This window comes from Typopeltis vanoorti, chromosome 11 (assembly GCF_054136105.1).
Source record: "Typopeltis vanoorti isolate ZY-2024b chromosome 11, IOZ_Tvanoo_1.0, whole genome shotgun sequence".
Lineage (NCBI taxonomy): Eukaryota > Metazoa > Arthropoda > Arachnida > Uropygi > Thelyphonidae > Typopeltis > Typopeltis vanoorti.
The window spans coordinates 109,083,907-109,103,359 of NC_143559.1; the positions used below are offsets into that span (position 1 = coordinate 109,083,907).

Below are 19,453 nucleotides of genomic sequence, written 5' to 3' on the forward strand. Positions count from 1 at the left end.
GTACATCTTGTTCTGTACTGACAGTTATTATTTTTATAAACAGTTTATATACTTCTGTAATTTTCTATTTTTTTCTTATTACACTTTTCTGAACAAGAGAATCTTGATAGCATTGTTTCAGCTATTTGGTGTATCTTTATCTTTTAGGCATTCATTAAATAGATTTTTTAGTTCTTCTGTTAATATTTCTACTGCTGCTTTTATAATTTCTGTCTAACCCTTTCTGCTATGCTTTTTTACCTTTAATATCTCATCCATTTTCATATTCTAGTATTATTATTGTTTTTTTCCTAATGAGAATTTTTTGTTGTTGTCTATTGTTTCTTGTATCATTTTATCTTCTCTTTTCTATCTTCTTTAATATTTTTTCTGATTGCTTTATTTATGTCTAAGTTCTAGTGTATTTATTTTTCCTTCTCCAATTAATTTAGTTTTCTTCTTTTCTCCAGCAAATTTCTTGTTTTCTCTGAGAGGTTTTTATTTTTAACCTTTTTATCATTTGCAATATTATGTGTAATGATTAAATTAAGATTTTCCTATATATTATCCATTTGTGGATTTTCATTTTCATTCATGTCATTTCTTTGATTGTATAATTTTTTTGCAATTTCTTCTTGATATACTTTTTTGTTGGTACTAATTATTATTATTATTATTATTCAGGCCTCCATGGAGTAAAAAGACTCCTCACGGAAGGTCTCGCCTAGGAAACACAAAGTTTATCATACCACTCCTATCATATCACTCATTGACACCATTCTTGCTTTCACCACTCTATCAGGCAATGCATTCCATGGTTCAACCACCCTCCATGCAAAGAAACCACTCCTCACCCTCTTGCTCACAGTTTCCTTTCGTAACTTCCAGGGATGTCCCTTGTCATCACTCCTTCCCGCTGTTCAACCAAGTGAAAAAACTCCCCAGTGTCATCCCTGTAATCATCTCTCAACAGTATAAAAGTCTCAATCATATCACCTCTCCTTCTTCTATCTACCAAACTCTGCAGTTCACATTCCCTCAGTCGATCCTCATAACTAACATTGTACAATCCTGAAACCATCTTTGTTATCCGCCTCTATACCCTTTCCACAGTTAATTTATTCCCTTCACTTCCTGGTGACCAAACCTGAGCATAAGATCACGATCAGATATAAGATCCTGATCAGATACAACGGAATGATAACTCATTTATTTCTGCAGGTCAGTGTCCTTCTCAGTATTGCAGCAATCCTCTGGGTTACCTTCACCACCTTTGTAATGTTGGATTCTGATTATATAGAGATAAGAGTAATTATTATTTGGTTCAGAATCCAACATGATCTTCCATCACAAAGGCTAGACTTGTAAATATTATTTAATGTAAACAACTTATTTTACAAACTAATATTCATATAACTCCTTAATTTTGTCTAATATTTAATTAATTAATCAAAGATATATGTATTAATAATGAAAATACTGTATTAAATATTATTAAGCTATTTTATTTATTACTATGTTAATATTATAAGAGTTTGTATTTGATAATTTAACTGCGCATTAATTGAAATGTAAATATTCCTTATTTATTCCTATTTGTAGAAGTTTAGCGTTATGCAATACCTCAATTTTATTATATTTTGTTTGGTTGTCATGGAAACGTATGTAAGTGAACAAGCACGTTTTTGGAACAGAACGTGGGGAGAAAGCTGAAAGTTTTCTAAAAAGGAATTAGTTAAAGAGATCACGAGAAGAATTTAGGCAGGAAAAACTGATATAAAAAGCGAGGAACGCTGGAAAAGAGAGAGCATTAGAGATTTATTAGAGAGGGATTGGCATTAGGTTGGAAGTGGAGCATTCGGCATTCAAAAATCACAGTGCAATAATAGTGAGTCGGCAAGTCACTCAAGCAGCTAAACAAAGTCTACTAGTCGAGAAGCAGTTAGCTTATAAGTTTCGGAATAATAAATAAAGCTACGGAAGATAGCTAAGTGATATGGATAGACTAGTGATTACTTGAGTTGAGATTTAATTTCAGGGCCGACATTTCAAGGACACACGGAAACTTAAAGCATAGCACGAAGTAACTAGAGAATAATTAGAGGCAACAGAGTTGTGTTTAATGATAACGGTGTTAAGAATTATAGTACCTAAAGGATTAAATTGAATGCCAGAGGAATGAACAACTGTGCATATAAAACCTCAAGTTAAGGAATTATTGTATGTTGCCTTATTTCATGACTGATCAGTAGTACTTTATGCAACAACGTTTGTTTATGTGTGTAGTGACCAACGATTAATTCAGTTATTGCTTAGAAGATTTATTTTAATGAGTGCCGTATACTGTTTAAGTGTTTACAGTTATAAAAAGTGTTTGTGTGTAAGTTAAAGAAGAAAAAAGATTATCGGTAAGATTATTCCAACCTTTAATAATTCTATACAGAGAAGTGTGTGAGTTTCATCCTAGAAATTCCCTATACTAACAGTAACTGTTGCAGAGAATTAACTGAAGTGTAAAATTAAAAGTGTTTGTTTGTAAAGAGGTGTTACTGAAATGTTTATTGTATTTAAAACTTAAAGAACTATGAGATATTGATGTGAATGATCATTAAGAAACTTTATTAAATAGCTAAAAGGAACTGTGAGAAGACTGTATTACAGATAACAGAATTACCATTGTCTGAGTTTGCATGACTTTATTATCAGAAAAGCTGAAGTGTTTATAACAACTTATTTAGTATTTTGATCTTAAGTGTATAATTTGTGATTTTAAAATTAAATGTTTGTTTTTGTTTATCTAAAGTTGTATTTTGCCTGAATCTCTTTTACTGCACCATTCATAAAATATTCGAACCAAAGCGGGTGAATTAAGTTAGTTAAATATACTCGACCAGTATATATATATTAAGGAGAAATAGTTGAGGGTTGATTTTTTTTAATTTTTGAACTAATTCAGATATAGAGTGGCGCAGTCTATAAATATAAATTTTCTCTATATTTGTATTAGAAATCAACTAGCAACTATATTTTTAGGTTAAGAACATCGTGATAACTAAATGTCGGATCCAAAGTACAGATTAAGAAGAAGTAGGATCCAACAGTAATATGTCCCCTGAATTTCAGGTTTCTATCAATCATCACCCCAGATCTCTTGTCTCCCCTACTTCCTCCAATAGAGTATGAAATATCCCATCGATGTGTTTCAAACCTCATTAATCCGATACCCCCAATCATTTGCCCATCTGCCTAGCTTATTCAAATCCTCTTGCAGGGCTACCACATCTACATTATTACTAATAGCCCTTCCCAGCTTCACATCATCCACAAACAACTGAATATCCCCCCCCTGCAATCCACTGACAATGTCATTGATATAAAGGTTAAACAATATAGGTCCCAGTACTGAGCCCTGTGGGACCCCACTTATAACCCTCTGCTTCCTTGAAACTGCCCCACCATACACAACTCTCTGATACCTATCGGACAACCAATCCTGAATCCAGTTGACCAACCTGACATTCAAACCCATGTGCTGCAACTTAGATATCAGCTTATCATGTAGCACCCTGTCAAATGCCTTTGCTAAATCCAAGAAAATGGCAGTATATGCCTTTCCCTACTGCTCTTGTAACTTTATTATAAAAGGCTAGCATATTACTAAAATAAGAGCACCCCTTAACAAATCCATGTTAACTCTCACAGATAACATTGCTCTCATCTGTCCAATGTTGTATATGGTCCCTAACTAATTTCTTCAAGATTTTAACAACTACTGATGACACACAAACTGGCCTATAATTAGACACTTCCAGTCTGATACCACCCTTATGCAATGGCACTACCTTCCTTCCATTCCCTGGGCACCTTTCCTGTAGCCATACTTTCATTGAAAAGCCAGGTTCAAAGGAACTGTCAGTTCCTTAGCACATTCTCTCAAACTCATGGTGAAATACCATCCAATTCCACAGCTTTACTGACATCCAGAGTATTTGGAACATACTCTCCTCTTGCACCTCGAACCTGCTCTATCCCTCTAGTATTAAAATTTACTCCTCCAGGATGAAATACTCCAATAAAGTGTTCGTTATAATATGCTTTACATACTCTCACATTTAGCACATGCTCTCAAAACGCATGGCGAATACCATCCAATTCCACAGCTTTACTGACATCCAGAGTATTTGGAACACACTCTCCTCTTGCACCTCAACCTGCTCTATCCCTCTAGTATTAAAATTTACTCCTCCAGGATGAAATACTCCAATAAATTGTTCATTGAACATCTATTATTATATGCTTTACATGCTTGTTTTATTCTGTTTCTTCTTGTAAATTTCTTCTTCTATTGTTATTTTCCTTATAACTATTCTGTGATCATTTCCTAAGCCTATTTGATAATGACTGAAACATCTTTAAATATTGTTATATGAGACAATAAAATATAATCTGTCTCACTTTTGACTTTTTGTTTGTCTTCTTTGGTGTTTTCTTGTAAAATGTGTTCATAGCATTCAACTGTTTCTTCCACACCATGAATTTAACAGCATATTTCCTCTTTTATTTTGCTCTCTCTCATTCCATTTTTTTTTTTCCTAGCTATTTTTTATTTATTTTTTTATTATTTTATTCCTAGCTATTTTGATTTTGCATTAAAATCTCCCATCGCTATTGTGTAAGCTGTAGGATCCTGCTGTATTGTACGGGACACTATGTCACAGAATTCTTCAATTTCTTTATCTTCATGGCTGCTGGTTGGTGCATATATTTATACTATTTTAATAGTTTTCTGTTCTGATGCGTAAACTAAACATTTGAACATAGATAGTTCAAGCATAAGAACAGAAAACCATTGTATATTCAAATGTTTGAATAATGTTTTTTAATACATTAGTTGTTACACCAACATTACAATTAAATAACCACATTTTCCATTTTTTTAGGTAAACCTATTCTGAAGCTTTGTGAAACTGACAGGGATTGTGCATCAGATAAAGAATGTGATGCAGGAAGTGGAGAGTGCATTAGTAAGTTTCCTTTATTAAGATTATTACATAATTCTACACAAGACAAATCCTTCTATTCTATGTAGAATTATTACATAATTCTACATAGGATAGAAGGATTTGTCTGTATCTATCATGCTTCTATAATTACAATAAATTGAATAACAAAGAAAGTAATATTTTCATTCAGTTGGTAGTGTTCAAAGTTAATCCTGTTGTTGCATTCCAAATTATAACTAAAATGTCATACATTTTTCTGACAACAGTTTTAAATCTATATTTTCTGCATGCAGTAAACTTTTGTAATCAAGATGTGACCATTTCTTCACATATTTCAGTTTCTATAGATGGAAAACCATTTTATTAAACATAGAAACAAAATGCAAATTTGTATTCAGATTCTCGAAATCTGCATAAGGTATCTTAAATACAAAACTACAGGAAATTATAGAAGTAAGATTGGGCAGTGTTTTTGTATGTATTCCATATAAACACTAGGTTAACGTGTATTCTATTTGTCCAAAATTGCGCTTATGAGAAGACATCATTTAATGTGGCACACTATAGCAGCATTTCCCAAACTGTGGGCCATGGCCCCCCAAGGAGGGCGTGAACTAATGAAAACAAATTTAAAATGTTTTAAGACTAAGTAGATTTTTTTAATCTTAAAAGAAATGTATTTAATTTTTATTATTTATTTATTTTTTTTGTTATTTTTTATATTTTAATGGAAAAAATCACACACTGGTGTTGCTTCACAAATTTTGCTTCCTGCATATTTGGGTGCTTAATGAATATTAGTAAATATATGCATATTCATATAAGTTTCATTTCAAAAGGTATTAATAAGAAGCACAAAAAGCTTACAAATGCAAAATCTTGAATATAAATACAATAAATATTATAATAATATATGTCTGTATTACAATGTTTTTTTTCCGATAGGGCCGTGAAATATTTAAATTTTTCCAAAGGGACTGGAAGTTATTTTCCACTTGGTTAGACTGTAATAAATTTAGTTTAATCCTTTATCCAAGTGTAAGCAAACAAAGTTTGCACCTGAAGTATCTTCAGGACTGAGGCAACTCATGGTAAAGGTGGACCAAGCACTCATTACTCCTTGTCTTAGTATCTCCCATAATGCACAGCACATCTCCTTGCAGACATGTATAATGCTATGCATTAAGGGAAGGGCCACTACCCAGACTGGTTTCGACCTTTATTGAGGTCTCGTCAGTGGGAGCCAGACCCAGAGGTGGTGATATAAGGCAGAAGCAATGGAGAAGTCATATTTACCTATACAAGTTGCTGAAAGGTGTCTCACCTTATTGAATTACTCTGGATTTAGAGAAAGATATTGGAAGATTTTTTCCCTTGGTTAGACTATAATAAATTTAGTTTAATCCTCTATCCAAGTGTAAGCAAACTTTGTTTGCTTGCACTTGGTCCTGAAGTCCTGAAGATACTTCAGGTGCAAACTGTGTTTGCTTACAAATTTACAAATCCTGAAATTTTCACAGAACACCTTGGTTATTTTGTAATGTATCAATAATTAATTAATTAATAATTAACAATTAATTATCGCATAATCATAAAGAGTATTAGTACACTTATGTATACAGTGTGACATGTTGACAAATATGAAATTACATTTAAATCAGTTATCAGTCATTGGACTAATGAAATCTTGTAGCATATTGTAGTTTCCTCAGGCCAACATCATTAAATTAATTTGTGCTGATTTTCATTGACATATCCCATTCTGATCACCAAAAATTTATAATATTATTATACGTACTTGCAAGTGAATGCAGACTTTTTCTCCTTTATGCTGGTAGTTTTCTCCTCCTTTTGTACATCTTGGAGATCACTTTGTAGGCTGGAGGTGGATGAATCACTATCTGTTGCATCACAAACACCTTCAATAAAAGATTTCTTAACACCAAAATTAAACAAAGTCCCTTGTCTCTTATTCATATTATAATTTAAATCTGTAGGCCTATTACTTTTAAAAAATCACTGCACTACGGTTTCGAAACAAGCACTTTCATCCAACAATATGAACTTGCGAAGAAAGTATTCAGTATTACTAGATTTGAGAACCGGGTACAGACTACCTTGATCTTCAATTTTTTCAATTTCAATTTTTTCAATACTTTCTCGCTGATTGGTCACTAACATTTGCAACACGGATGTCATTTCATTCAGTTTTGAGAACAGAGGATATGCTGCCCATTGTTGTAATTAGCTTGCAGGCAATTTTTATGACCAGTCATAAACAGAGGTATTCCCTTTCCTGAATGTTGAAAGATTTCGAGGTGTGAAAATTAACGATAATTCATGAATATTTCCATGTTAAAAAATATGTGGCTTGGTCACTGACATTTGCAACATAGATGTTATTTCATTCATTTTTGAGAACAGAGGATATGGCACCCATTGTTGTAATCAGCTTGCAGGTAATTTTTGTGACTGGTCATAAACCGCAGTATTCCCTTTCCAGAGTCACTTCCATGTTTAAAAATATACGGCTTGCTCACTGACATCGCGGAACACTTATTCACTTTCCGCAGGGATCAGGAAGAAGCTGTATCATACTGTACACCTAAGATTAGTAAGGTAAATTGAGTAGGAGTTAGATGGATGAGTAGTATTGTTAAGCGTGAGCTGCAAAAAAAAAATAAAATAAAATGTTGTGGAGGGTATATAAGGAGAAGGTGACCAGCTAACTCATAAACAATACAAGGGTGAGGCAAGAAAGGGGACCTGTATGGTAAGGAAGGAAAAATCATACTGAATAACTTTGGACAAATTCTTCAAAATTTCCCACAAATTTGTTAGTTGCAGCTTTTTCTGCTGATGCTACTTTCCCATGCTGTGTACTTGATTTGATTCCATTTCAATTCTTGAAATGCCTAAACCACCAGTAACTTGTTTTAAATTTGAATATACAACTTGGATCTTCATTTTTCAGATCAGAAAATGTGGTGTGTGCCTTTTCACATAGAACTGTAAAATTGTTAGTTTAATTCCATTCCATCAGTGGTTCTAACAGGTGCTTACACACCCACGACCTTCTAACTATTCTTGGATTTGTTAACCATAATTCACTATGCAGGGAGTAATAATAGCAATAAGAATACTGCCACTGCACTGGTTCTGTATACAAATTCTAGGAGCATTAGGAATAAAGGAAACAAGCGACCCATTCTCTCCAAAATATTGTTTGTATCAGTGAAACTTGGTTAACAGGATATTCTAACATGGATAGAAATCAAAGGGTGTAACATATTTCAGCAGAATAGAAAAGGTAAATGTGGTGTTGGGGTGTTACACATGATAAGAAATGAACTGTGCCCTCTCAGGGTGGAGAATCACAGTTCAAATGACATTAAAGGCTTTCAGAGAGTGTGGGACAGGTGTTCGTAAGACAAGATATTTATAGGATACACTAACCACTCAACCAGCCTGGATTGGCTGAGCGGTTAGCATATCAGCTCTCCAACCAAAAGGCTGTGGGCTTGAATCCCACAGTAGGCATGGATGTTTGTGATTGTCTGTGAAAATACTAGTGGTGGTGGTGGTGATGGGCAGTAGATAGCATTGTTGTAGATGATACGGTTTGCTGTAGTCAGTGAATTGTTGGTGGAGATGGAGAGCTGTAGAGTAGGTGTTTAGGTGATTATGTGACACCTCGATGAGTCTTTGGACTCCTTGGAGGTGTCACGTAATAATAATGATAATAATATTTAGTGGGATGTTACTATAGATCAAGGGATATAAATGGTGATGAGAAGGAAATGTTTATGCAAATTAGTTTGGCAGGTGCAAAGAAGTTAGTAATCATTATGGGGGTGGGGGACTTCAACTATAGATTATAAACTGGACAAAGGAGGCAGCATGCATTACTAAGAGAACTGAATTTTTTGATTTCTTAAAGAACAACTGTCTCAGGCAGCATGTGGTAGAGAGAACACGAGGAGAGCAAGAGTTTTTAATTTGGTCATAAATCAGAGGATCTGATTGTGACTGAGACACTCTACTTGTCCCCATCTGTTGAGAGTAACCATGTTATCCTGACTTAGAAGATGAATAGAAATATCAAGACAAAAGGAATTTATGTGTAATTATAATGGCAGTTTCATACTCTTAGAAACCAGCTTGAAGAAGTACAACAGAAGAATGAATTTGAATGAATAGAAGCCAGTGGTGCATGGGTGGTAGTTTAGTGAAAATTGTTGACAACAAGCAGATTGTATACATTGAACAAAGAAGATAAAGCAATCTGGAGTCAAATGAATGACCAGAGAAATTAAACAGGAATTGCAGATGAAAAAAAATATTATGTCTATATATGTCTTCCATAATATAAAAGAATATTATGGAAGACATATATAGACAGAGGTGGAGAACAGTTGCTTGAGAAATATAAGACTTCAGCTAAGAAACTAACTAGTATTGAAGGAGAGAAAAATTAGAATATGTGTAAGAAAAGTAACACTGCAATCCAAAGAGAATCCGAAGGAGTGTTTTGCTATGTATCAAGTAGGAGGTAAGATGATGGTTGGATGGATTACATTGCAGGATGGAAATGGGACTGGGATGACCAAATGCAGATGACATTGAGTTATTTAATGATCACTTTATTAGAGCCAGTCTGGTAGAGTAAGCTTTATTCCTAGATGGATATGAGTGGAGAAGAAAAGTGAATGAAGAGGATATATTCCAAATACCGAATAATTAGATTTCACCATGTATTTTAAGGGAATGTCTTATGGAACTGATTGTGCCATTATGAACTGATGCAATGATACTTCTGGAGAGTGGAAGGAGGGTAAAATAGTGACATTGTATAAAGGTGGCGGAAGAATAGTGGTATCTAATTTTAGGCCTGTTTGTATTTCTTCTGTAGTTGTTAAGATTTTGGAAAAATTGGTAAGATCTCATTAGTAATCTGGTTACCTTTTACAGTACAGTAACAAAAGCATTGGATGATGGTAGGACATATGGTGTTGCCCTCTCACAATGAGTCCAGTGACTCCATCAAGATCAAGTAAATAATAATAAAAAAAGTATGCCAAAGTTTGTGGAATTTTTTTTAAGTACGATATTATTTAATCTTAAATTGAGAAAAAACAAACAAACAAAAAACTTTTAACATACCTATATGTCCCTTCATATAAATTCAAATATATGTCATTCCTCTAGAAATCTCTTTTATTGAGAATTGAATATCAGTCTTTCTCATTTAATATATCACTGACACAGTAAAGTTATGTCTCCATTTAATGAATATGAATAAATCATTTAATTCATAAATCATTTACCATCATTTACCTTGCTATTGTAATTATTTCTCATTTTAATCTTGAATTTCTCATTTTAATAGCACCTTGTTATATTTGTGGTGAAAATGCTATCTGTACTGCAACAAATCATGAAGCCATTTGCACCTGTCCACCTAGCATGGTTGGAGATCCTTATGATAAGAATTTTGGATGTTATGAACGTGAGTTAATGAAATATCTGACCTTTAGAAATTATTCAAAGATATAATTAGTTTATTACAATTAAATATATTGAAATGGAGTATACAAAAAAAAAAAAGATATATCTCTGAATTATTTGAAATGAATTATATCTCAAATGAAATAGAAATGGTAAACTTAATGAATTTTAGTAATATGAAACTTTAAAGACTTATACATAATTTAAATACTACTAGAAGCTAAGATACATCTTTTCAATAACAGAATTATAGATAATGCTGCATGAAATCATTTATTTATACTTGCTTCTGTATGAACAGTGCATATCCTTTTATGTTGTCTTGCATTGTGTTTCATTACATTATACATACATACATATATCTTCAAGGCCCACCCCTTTCCTAATTGGGTTGTGGGAGCAACAGCTGCAAGAGGAACTTCCAATGGTCATGATCTTCTGCCACCAAGCTCAGGTGTTCTGGTGGGATTCCCAAACGTTACCACCCAAGGTTTTGGATATAACCTATCCAGCGAGTCCTTGGCCTTCCACGTGGCCTCCCACCCTCTGGCTTGGCAAAGAGGGCCTGCTGGGGGAGCCTCTCTTGTGGCATTCTGACCAGGTGCCCGTACCAACGTAACTGTGATCTCTCAACATGGAGAAGCAGCGGTTGAGTATTGAGGGTTTCCTGAATTACAGAGCTTCTGACTCTGTCGAGTCTTGCCAGCCCTGCAACCCCTCGAAGGAACCTCATTTCAGCCGCTTGGATTCGTGTCCGCATTATTTTGGTCATTACCCAACTCTCATGACCATAGGTGAGGATGGGGACATAGACTGTATTGAAGACAGCCAGCTTTGCCTTCTGGCTTAACTCCCACTTCAGTACTACCGAACGGCCAAGCTCCCGCAATATTGAGCTTGCTAAGCCAATTTGAGTATCTAGCTCTATGTCCCATTTTCCATCATTCGTGAATATGGACCCAAGGTATTTAAACTTCTCCACCTGCCTCATTGGGACTCCACTTACATGTAGAGTGCACTGGGATGGTTGTCTTGAGGCCACAAATGTTTCAGTTTTGGCCACACTGATCTTCATTCCGGTGTCTGCACAAACAGCTACAAACCTATCCAGGGTCCGCTGGAGGTCATCTGTGGAAGAGCTAAGCAGAACTAGGTCATCTGCAAAAAGCAGACATCCAATGCTACATCTTCCAATTCTGACACACTCACTGCCTCGGCTGTGCCTATCAATCCAGTCCATAAATATTATGAAAAGGAGGGGTGACAGAACACACCCTTGGCTCAGACTTTGTGCTGTTTACCCTGACACAAAACTCTGGGCATTCATACAGGGACTTGATGGCAGCTAATAGTTCGCCATCCACTCCATACTCCTGTACTACTTGCCAAAGCTTATCCCGAGGAACCCGGTCATATGCCTTCTCCAAGTCCACAAAACATGTGTAGACATTCTTGGCATATTCCCAAGATTTCTCAAAGACTTGCCTTAAAGTGAAGATTTGGTCAGTTGTTCTTCCTGGAACTTTGACTCAACTATGCTCCTGCATCGTCTTTCCAAGCACTTAGCATACACTTTCTCAGGCAGGCTGAGCAGAGAGATGCCACGATAGTTACTGCAATCCTTCTGGTCTCCCTTCTTGAAGACTGGTATTATTATGCCTGTCTGCCATTGCTTTGGTGCTCACCCAGATATCCAAGCAGCCTGACACACTCGAGTCAGACAGATAACACCGTCTTGATTTAAGGCTTTTAGCATTTTGGGCTGAATTTCATCATCGCCAGCAGCCTTGCCTGCTTTTAGCGATTTTATTGCTAAATGGACCTCTTCTGCTGTGAGACTAGTCATTGCCCCGATCTGCACCTCTTGGATGTCCACAACTGCTGGGACACCCGGGTTAAGAAGACTCTCAAAGTATTCCCTCCATTAGTGGAGGATATCCTTCTCGGTTGTTAAAAGTGCACCATCAGAGGCCTTAATTGCCCTTGCTGTGCACGATTTCCTCCCTCGAAGGTGGCGGATGGTCTGCCAGAATACTTTGTTTGCATTTGCATAGGATGAGTCTAATCTTTCTCCAAAGGATTCCCAAGCCTTCTGCTTTGCTGTCTTTACTGCCTCAGCATACCGCAAACGCATCTCAGGTGACCTGACTCTAAGCCATGTTAGGTAGGACTCCTTTTTTGCTCAGACAGTTTTTTGGACTTCTTGGTTCCACCAAGGTGTCCTTTTCTCACTGCCCGTTGCCACGTCGAGCCACTTTCTGCCACAGCATGAGAGTGCAGAGGCAGTGACAGCTGTTTTGAACAGCTTCCACTCCTTCTCAACATCTGCAGTATGCTTGGGAATCTCTTTGAACCTGGAGGAAATGTCCTGCAAAATTCTTCCTCACAGACTCATTTTCCAATGTCTCCCATTTCACACGGTATAGCTGCTTAGGCCTACCAGCGTTGATGGTAGCATCTGGTTTCTGAAGCCGTAGAGTGCACACAACAAGGTGGTGATGGTCAGTTGACAGTTCTGCTCCTCTTCTCACATGAATGTCCAACACTGAGGAAAATAGGTCTGCTGACACTATAAAGAAGTCAATCAGAGACCTTTGTTCTAGTGTATCCCTATACCAGGTATACTTATGGACTTCTCGGTGCTGGAAGAAGGTATTCATTATGGACAAGCTGTTAGTACAGCAGAAGTCCAATAATTTCAACCCATTCGCATTAAGGTCAGGGGTACCGTTCCTCCCAACCACACCCCTCTATGTCTGGTCATCTGTTCCAACATGTGCATTGAAGTCACCCATTAGCAGGATTGATTCCATGTCTGCCACCCTGTCAAAAGCAGCATCCACTTCCTCTAGGAAGGCAGAGTATTCTGACTCCAGATTAGGTGCATAGGCTTGCACCACAGCCAAATCATGTTTTTTTTCATCTGAAGCCTTAACACACATACCCATCCCCCCAGTGGGATCCACTCAGCAACACAGTCTGATAGCTGGGGGTTTGTGAGTATCCCCACACCCGCCTGAGCAGACATTGTCAGGCTCACACCAGAGTAGTAGAGCTTCCACCCCTTATTCAGGTCGACAGTTCTAGAGCCTCTCCTCTTGGTCGAAGAAAGCCCGACTAAGTCTAGCCAGTAGCGCTTGGCTTCCTTGACCAGTTCTAACTTCTTCCCTGTCATAGAGAAGATGTTCAAGTTGCCTAAAGCCATAGTCTGGTGCCGTTGTCATTGCCATTTCCGTCCTTTTGCAGAACCATTTCTTTGTGCTGCCCCTAAACACCTCCCCAAATGGATAGCGGGCCCATTGATGGAGTTTCCTCTAGCAGAGTGCTGAGGAGTGGTATCTAAGGGAGACTGTAACATATTTTTCGAATGGGTCCCTCTGCCTAAAACCCAAACACGTCCCTTGGTAACCCACGCGACGGACGATGCAGTATGAACATTTTTTGATGGCCTGATCATGTTACAGTGTTTGATAATGTCCTGTTAGCACAAGACGAAATGATGCAGCAAAATAGGAAAGATTCCCCTCGAATACTCTAATAGCATTCGGGGGAAGGAGCAAGAAGAGAAGAAAGAAAGAAAGAAGCAAGGGAGGAAGAGGAGGGACCAGTCTACAGATAATATAACGGATGTATATCACATGAAGTAAGGCATGGTCCAGCATCAGGTACCTCGGGTTTGCCATGCCTGTACTCACTAAAGTGAGCCCTTGAGGAAATTACATTACATTATCTCATTAAATAATTTTAGCAGCAGTCTTCATATTCATCATCATCAGTGAGTCTAACAGGCACTTGAGCACCAATGACCTTCCAAGTATCCTTGGATTTCATAACTGTAATTCGAAGATAAGGTGGCAGCCCTATGCCTATACAGTATTCTTTTTGTCTGCAAATTGTGTGTTCTACCAGTCTGCCTGGTTATGGGATGGAAAACTCTGCCACCTCCACATGATATTGGCTAATTCACCTCCTATTGAAAAGCCCTACTAAAAGTTCTTCACATCCTAGACTGGATTCAGATTCGAATTCGGGTCTTTCCTACCAAAGGCCTTTGTCTATACTGACTGAGTTATGGAGGATCTTATCCTTCAGGTCACACTACCAAATTCATAATATAAAATGTCTTGTTGGAATAGAATGCGATGGGTATAGTGTATTCAAGAATATCAGATAAAGAAGGAAGGAAGGAAGGGAAAAGTACTGCTAATGATAGAGTAGTGTTGAGATTAAGGATAAATAGTGATATGAATCTTACTAGCAGTGGGTTTGAGGCTAACAGGACCAAGTACATAGTTGGTTGCTGTAGACCAGGAACTTTAGAGGAGGACTCTAAGCTGCTAGATTAGCATAATGCATATAAGAACAGTTATTATGGGTAATTTTATCTTTTTTGAAAAGACGATACAAGAGATAAAATCCAACTTGATCACCTCATATCAGGATGCAAAGAGGAAGCTAGCACCACAATACCTGTACTGAAATCCTGTTATGCTGAGGCTACAGTTAAGAAAATATCAAAATCAACATAAACCTATGTCTCTCCCACCATCACCAGGCAGTTTCAGCATACCTAAACTTTATGATTGTGAGTGCTTTTTCCTTGGAGCATGTTACTCACTCAACCTATTATGGTCCCAATTCTGAAACTCTTAGAATGATCCCACTGAATGAGAACCCATTTGCCAAGAAAATTAGAACCGGGGCATCACTGTAAGAAAAATTACCAGACATCCCCACAGAAAAATGGATAATTCTGAATCCACTGAATGGAAATTAAACATAGTGACTGACCCTAATATATCAGTTGATGTATTAAACATTTTGCCAAATGAAGGTGTTTGTCTACAAAGTCAAAAGAATGTGGAAATTCTTACATGAAACTGTCATAGCTTCTGCCAAAATAGTGATGATATCAAGGAACATGAACCTATTAAAACCTCGAGGACTCCACCTTAAGGCATTTTACTATTATTCTGGACAGAACTGGATACAAATGTGCTTATGGAAGAGTTGCTATCCTTGTGGGCAACCATACCAAACATCCAACTTAACACTGCTTTGGAAGTGGCAGCCATCTGCCTTTCAGTGGGCTCTTATTATAATATTCTCCATTTATTTACGACCAGGTTCTGAGTTACTCAGATCTACCTTGATAATCTCATATTGCAGCTGCTCATTACATACCTCTTTTCAGTGACTTTAATGGATACAATACTCTGTAGGATGGTTCCAGAATGAATGAGCAAGGACAGATTGTTGAGCATATGCTTGACAATAATGACCTTTTCTCTCCTTCTCTCTTCTTAATAATGGATGCACTTCCTTTTTTCATATGTCTAATTTTTTTTATTCTTCAATAAATCTTAAAATTTGCTCCCCTGCTATTCTTCCATTGGTCATGTGGGATGTCAAAGAGAACATATGCAGAGCTATAATTTCTTGTGTTTTGCACAACATCCTCACAGGAACTCTCATATGAAAAATTGAACTTACATGGTAAATTGACTTGGCTGACTGGAATACATTTTCCCATTATGAAAAATTTAATGCTAAAAACAGTCAGCCAAACACATATCAATGAAGTAGTGGTGGAATAGATTGTATTGTCCAGACAGCAACAACTGCAGTTCTAAAAACGTCATCTCTTTCCACAATATCTGAAGCCATGGAAGTCTGAGAGCCCAAGCAGTCAAAAATGATCAAGGCAGAGCATGGGGTATATTTCAGATATACTCTACTACATCAAATCTCATAGCTTTTAAATGTACTCAGGTCATTATTATAATATTATTTTTATTTTATTGACTTACATGGAGTCAAAAGACTCATTATGGCCACTGTTTGCACTTTCACTACCCTCTCAGGCAATGTATTCCATGCTCCTACCACTCTCCATGCAAAAAACTCTTTTTACCCTTTTACTTACCATTTCCTTTTGAAATTTCCAGGGATGGACTTTATCCATATTCCATTCCATCATTCTGCCATATGAAAAATCTTACTAGTGCCTTAAGGTGATTATTAAATAGCTCAACTATGTCATCTGCATTGCTCACCCAAGTCCCATCTCCATCCAGAAAGTAATCCTTCCACCATCATCTTACCTCCTACTTGACACATAGCAAAAAGCTCCTTGGATTGCAGTGCTATTCTTCTCACATATTTTAATTTTTCTCTCTTTTCAATATTAGTCAGTTTCCTAGATAGAGTCATATTTTTCAAGCAACTGTTTTCCACCTCTGTCTATATGTCTTCTATAATATTTTTTTCATCTGCAATTCCTGTTTAATTTCTCCAGTCATCCATTTCACTCCAGATCTTTATCTTCTTTGTTCGATGCATACAATCTGCTATTGCTGTCAACAATTTTCACTTAACTACCACCCATGCATCACTGGCTTCTCTTCCTTTGAATTCATTCATTTATTGTACTGCTGCAAACTGGTTTCTAAGCGTATGATAGATTCCTGCCATTATAATTACACATAAATTCATCTTCTTCATTCTCACCAACTGGGGACAAATATGGCATCTGTCACAATCAGATCCTCTGATACTATGATCAAATTCAAAACTTTTGATCCTCGTGTTCTCTCTCCACTACATGCTGCCTGAGACAGTTGTACCTTAAGAAATCAAAAAATTCAGTTCTCTTAGTAATGCATGCTGCCTCCTCTGTTCAGTTTATATTGCTATCGTTGAAGTTACCCCCCCCCCATAATGATCACTTACTTTGCATTTGCCAAAATAATTTGCATAACATTTCCTGCTCCCCCACCATTTATATTCTTTGGTCTGTAGTAACATCCCACTAAATATCTTGTCTTACAAATACCTGTCTCATGCTCTATACTCTGAAAGCCTTTAGTGTTATTTGCACTGTGATTCTCCATCCTGAGAGGGCATAATTCATTTCTTATTATTTGTAAGAAATGAATAAATGTAACAGCATCAGAAATAAAAGGTTATGCTATACCCTTTTATTTATGTTCTTGTTAGAATATTCTGTTAACCAAGTTTCACTGATAAACAATATATTGGAGAGAATTGGTCACTCATTCCCTTTATTCCTAATGCTCCTAGAATTTGTATACAGAACCAGTGCATTGGCAGTATTCTTATTGCTATTATTATTCCCTGCATACTCTAGCTGTCTCTGCAATATAAAGTACAATATATATTTTAACTTGGGGATATTGTATATTAGGGTTACCAAGTAATTTTATAAGCTTGGTTATTTAACTCCTAATCCCAAGTATGCAAACAATTAAGTTTGCGCCTGAAACATAGTTCAAGTCTAAAGATGGTACAACACCAGGGCAACTCATTGTAAAGGTGGGTAAAGATCTGATCACTATTTTTAGTATTTTCTCATAATGTAAAGCACATCTCACTAAAAGATGTATACTGCAATACATTATGGGTGGAGTCACTACCCAGACTGGTTTCAACCTTTTTTGAGGTCTCCTCAGTGAGTAGCTAGACCCTAAATAGTAGTGATCCCACTCATAATGTATTGCAGTATACATCTTTTAGTGGGATGTGCTTTACATTATGGGAAAATACTAAAAATAGTGATCGGAGCTTTACCCACCTTTACAATGAGTTGCCGAGGTGTTGTACCATCTTTAGACTTGAACTATGTTTTAGGCGCAAACTTAATTGTTTGCATACTTGGGATTAGGAGTTAAATAACCAAGGTTATAAAATTACTTGGTAACCCTAATATACAATATCCTCAAGTTAAAAAATTAATTACATCTATATATCTCCTCCAGAGATTCTTATTAAAAATAAAAACACCTTGCAGCAACTTCTATAGGTAAAGTTGATAAGGCTCTGTATTACTAAAACCTTGGTATTTAGGGTCTAGCTACTCACTGAGACCTCAAAAAAGGTTTAAACCGTTCTGGGTAGTGACCCCAACCATAATGTATTGCAGTATATACATCTTTTAGTGAGATGTGCTTTACATTATGGGAAAATACTAAGAATATATATATATATATATAGTCTACTATATTCATAACAGCAATGAGGTCATCCCTGCTCATTCTATCCCTGCAATTCTAGTTTCCCTGCTTGTTAGAGCAGGGAAACTAGAATTGCAGGGATAGAATGAGCAACTAGAATTACAAAACAGGGAATTAAAAAATTAGAATTAAAAAACAGGGAAACTAGAATTGCAGGGATAGAATGAGCAACTAGAATTACAAAACAGGGAATTAAAAAATTAGAATTAAAAAACAGGGAAACTAGAATTGCAAAATCACTTGCCCAGAAAAACAAGTCTTTCCAAATACCTTCTGCATTCAAATGTCATCCATCTCTTGCATATAGCTCTCTTCTATCCTCAAATGTACTCCCTGCATCCATATATTCCAGACCTCTCTTCCTACACCTGTCATCTCATTCATCATCACTGCTCTTCCTACTCCACATCATCATACCCGGGTCATCATACACTATGTTCTCTCTGACACATTTCTGCTGCACTATCTTTAACATCAGTTTCAAATCTCTTGCTACAGGATTCGTGCTACCTCTCATGCTATTCATATCAAATAATGTTAGGTAACAGCATCAAAACAATCTTGGAAATTTCACCTCATCAATCAGAGAATGTAAAAGTTGTTTTGAATAAAATTAGGAGTAGATATAGAACACTATCATTTGTCTACATTGAAACATAATAGATGTGTAGTTGCTGAACTCAAAGCAATTGCAGATAATTTAACAGAAAGTTTCCCTAGAATCTTAGCAACAGTTTCGTGCCCTCCTGAGTTTTTGATACCGGAAGAACAAGAGAAACAGTGGTTTAGTGTTTCGCTAAATAGTTTAGAGCTTTACATGCCAACTATTCATTAAGGAGGAACTTTTACTCTCGTAATAGGACTTGATATCCATTTTGAGATGATAAAACATCTCCCACCATATTCTGTGGATCTCCTTCTCTTACTATA

The 19,453-nt window shown here is 36.4% G+C and overlaps 1 protein-coding gene across 1 annotated transcript in view; it reads left to right on the forward strand.

The window, feature by feature from the left end:
* The window catches only part of LOC150101923 (uncharacterized), a 1,001,066-nt gene that overhangs the window by 941,863 nt on the left and 39,750 nt on the right, over positions 1-19,453 (forward strand). The window contains exons 146-147 of the mRNA XM_090399931.1: positions 4,920-5,003; positions 10,372-10,491. Of these exons, the coding sequence (XP_090256057.1) occupies positions 4,920-5,003; positions 10,372-10,491 (204 nt within the window). The remainder of the gene's footprint in view (positions 1-4,919; positions 5,004-10,371; positions 10,492-19,453) is intronic.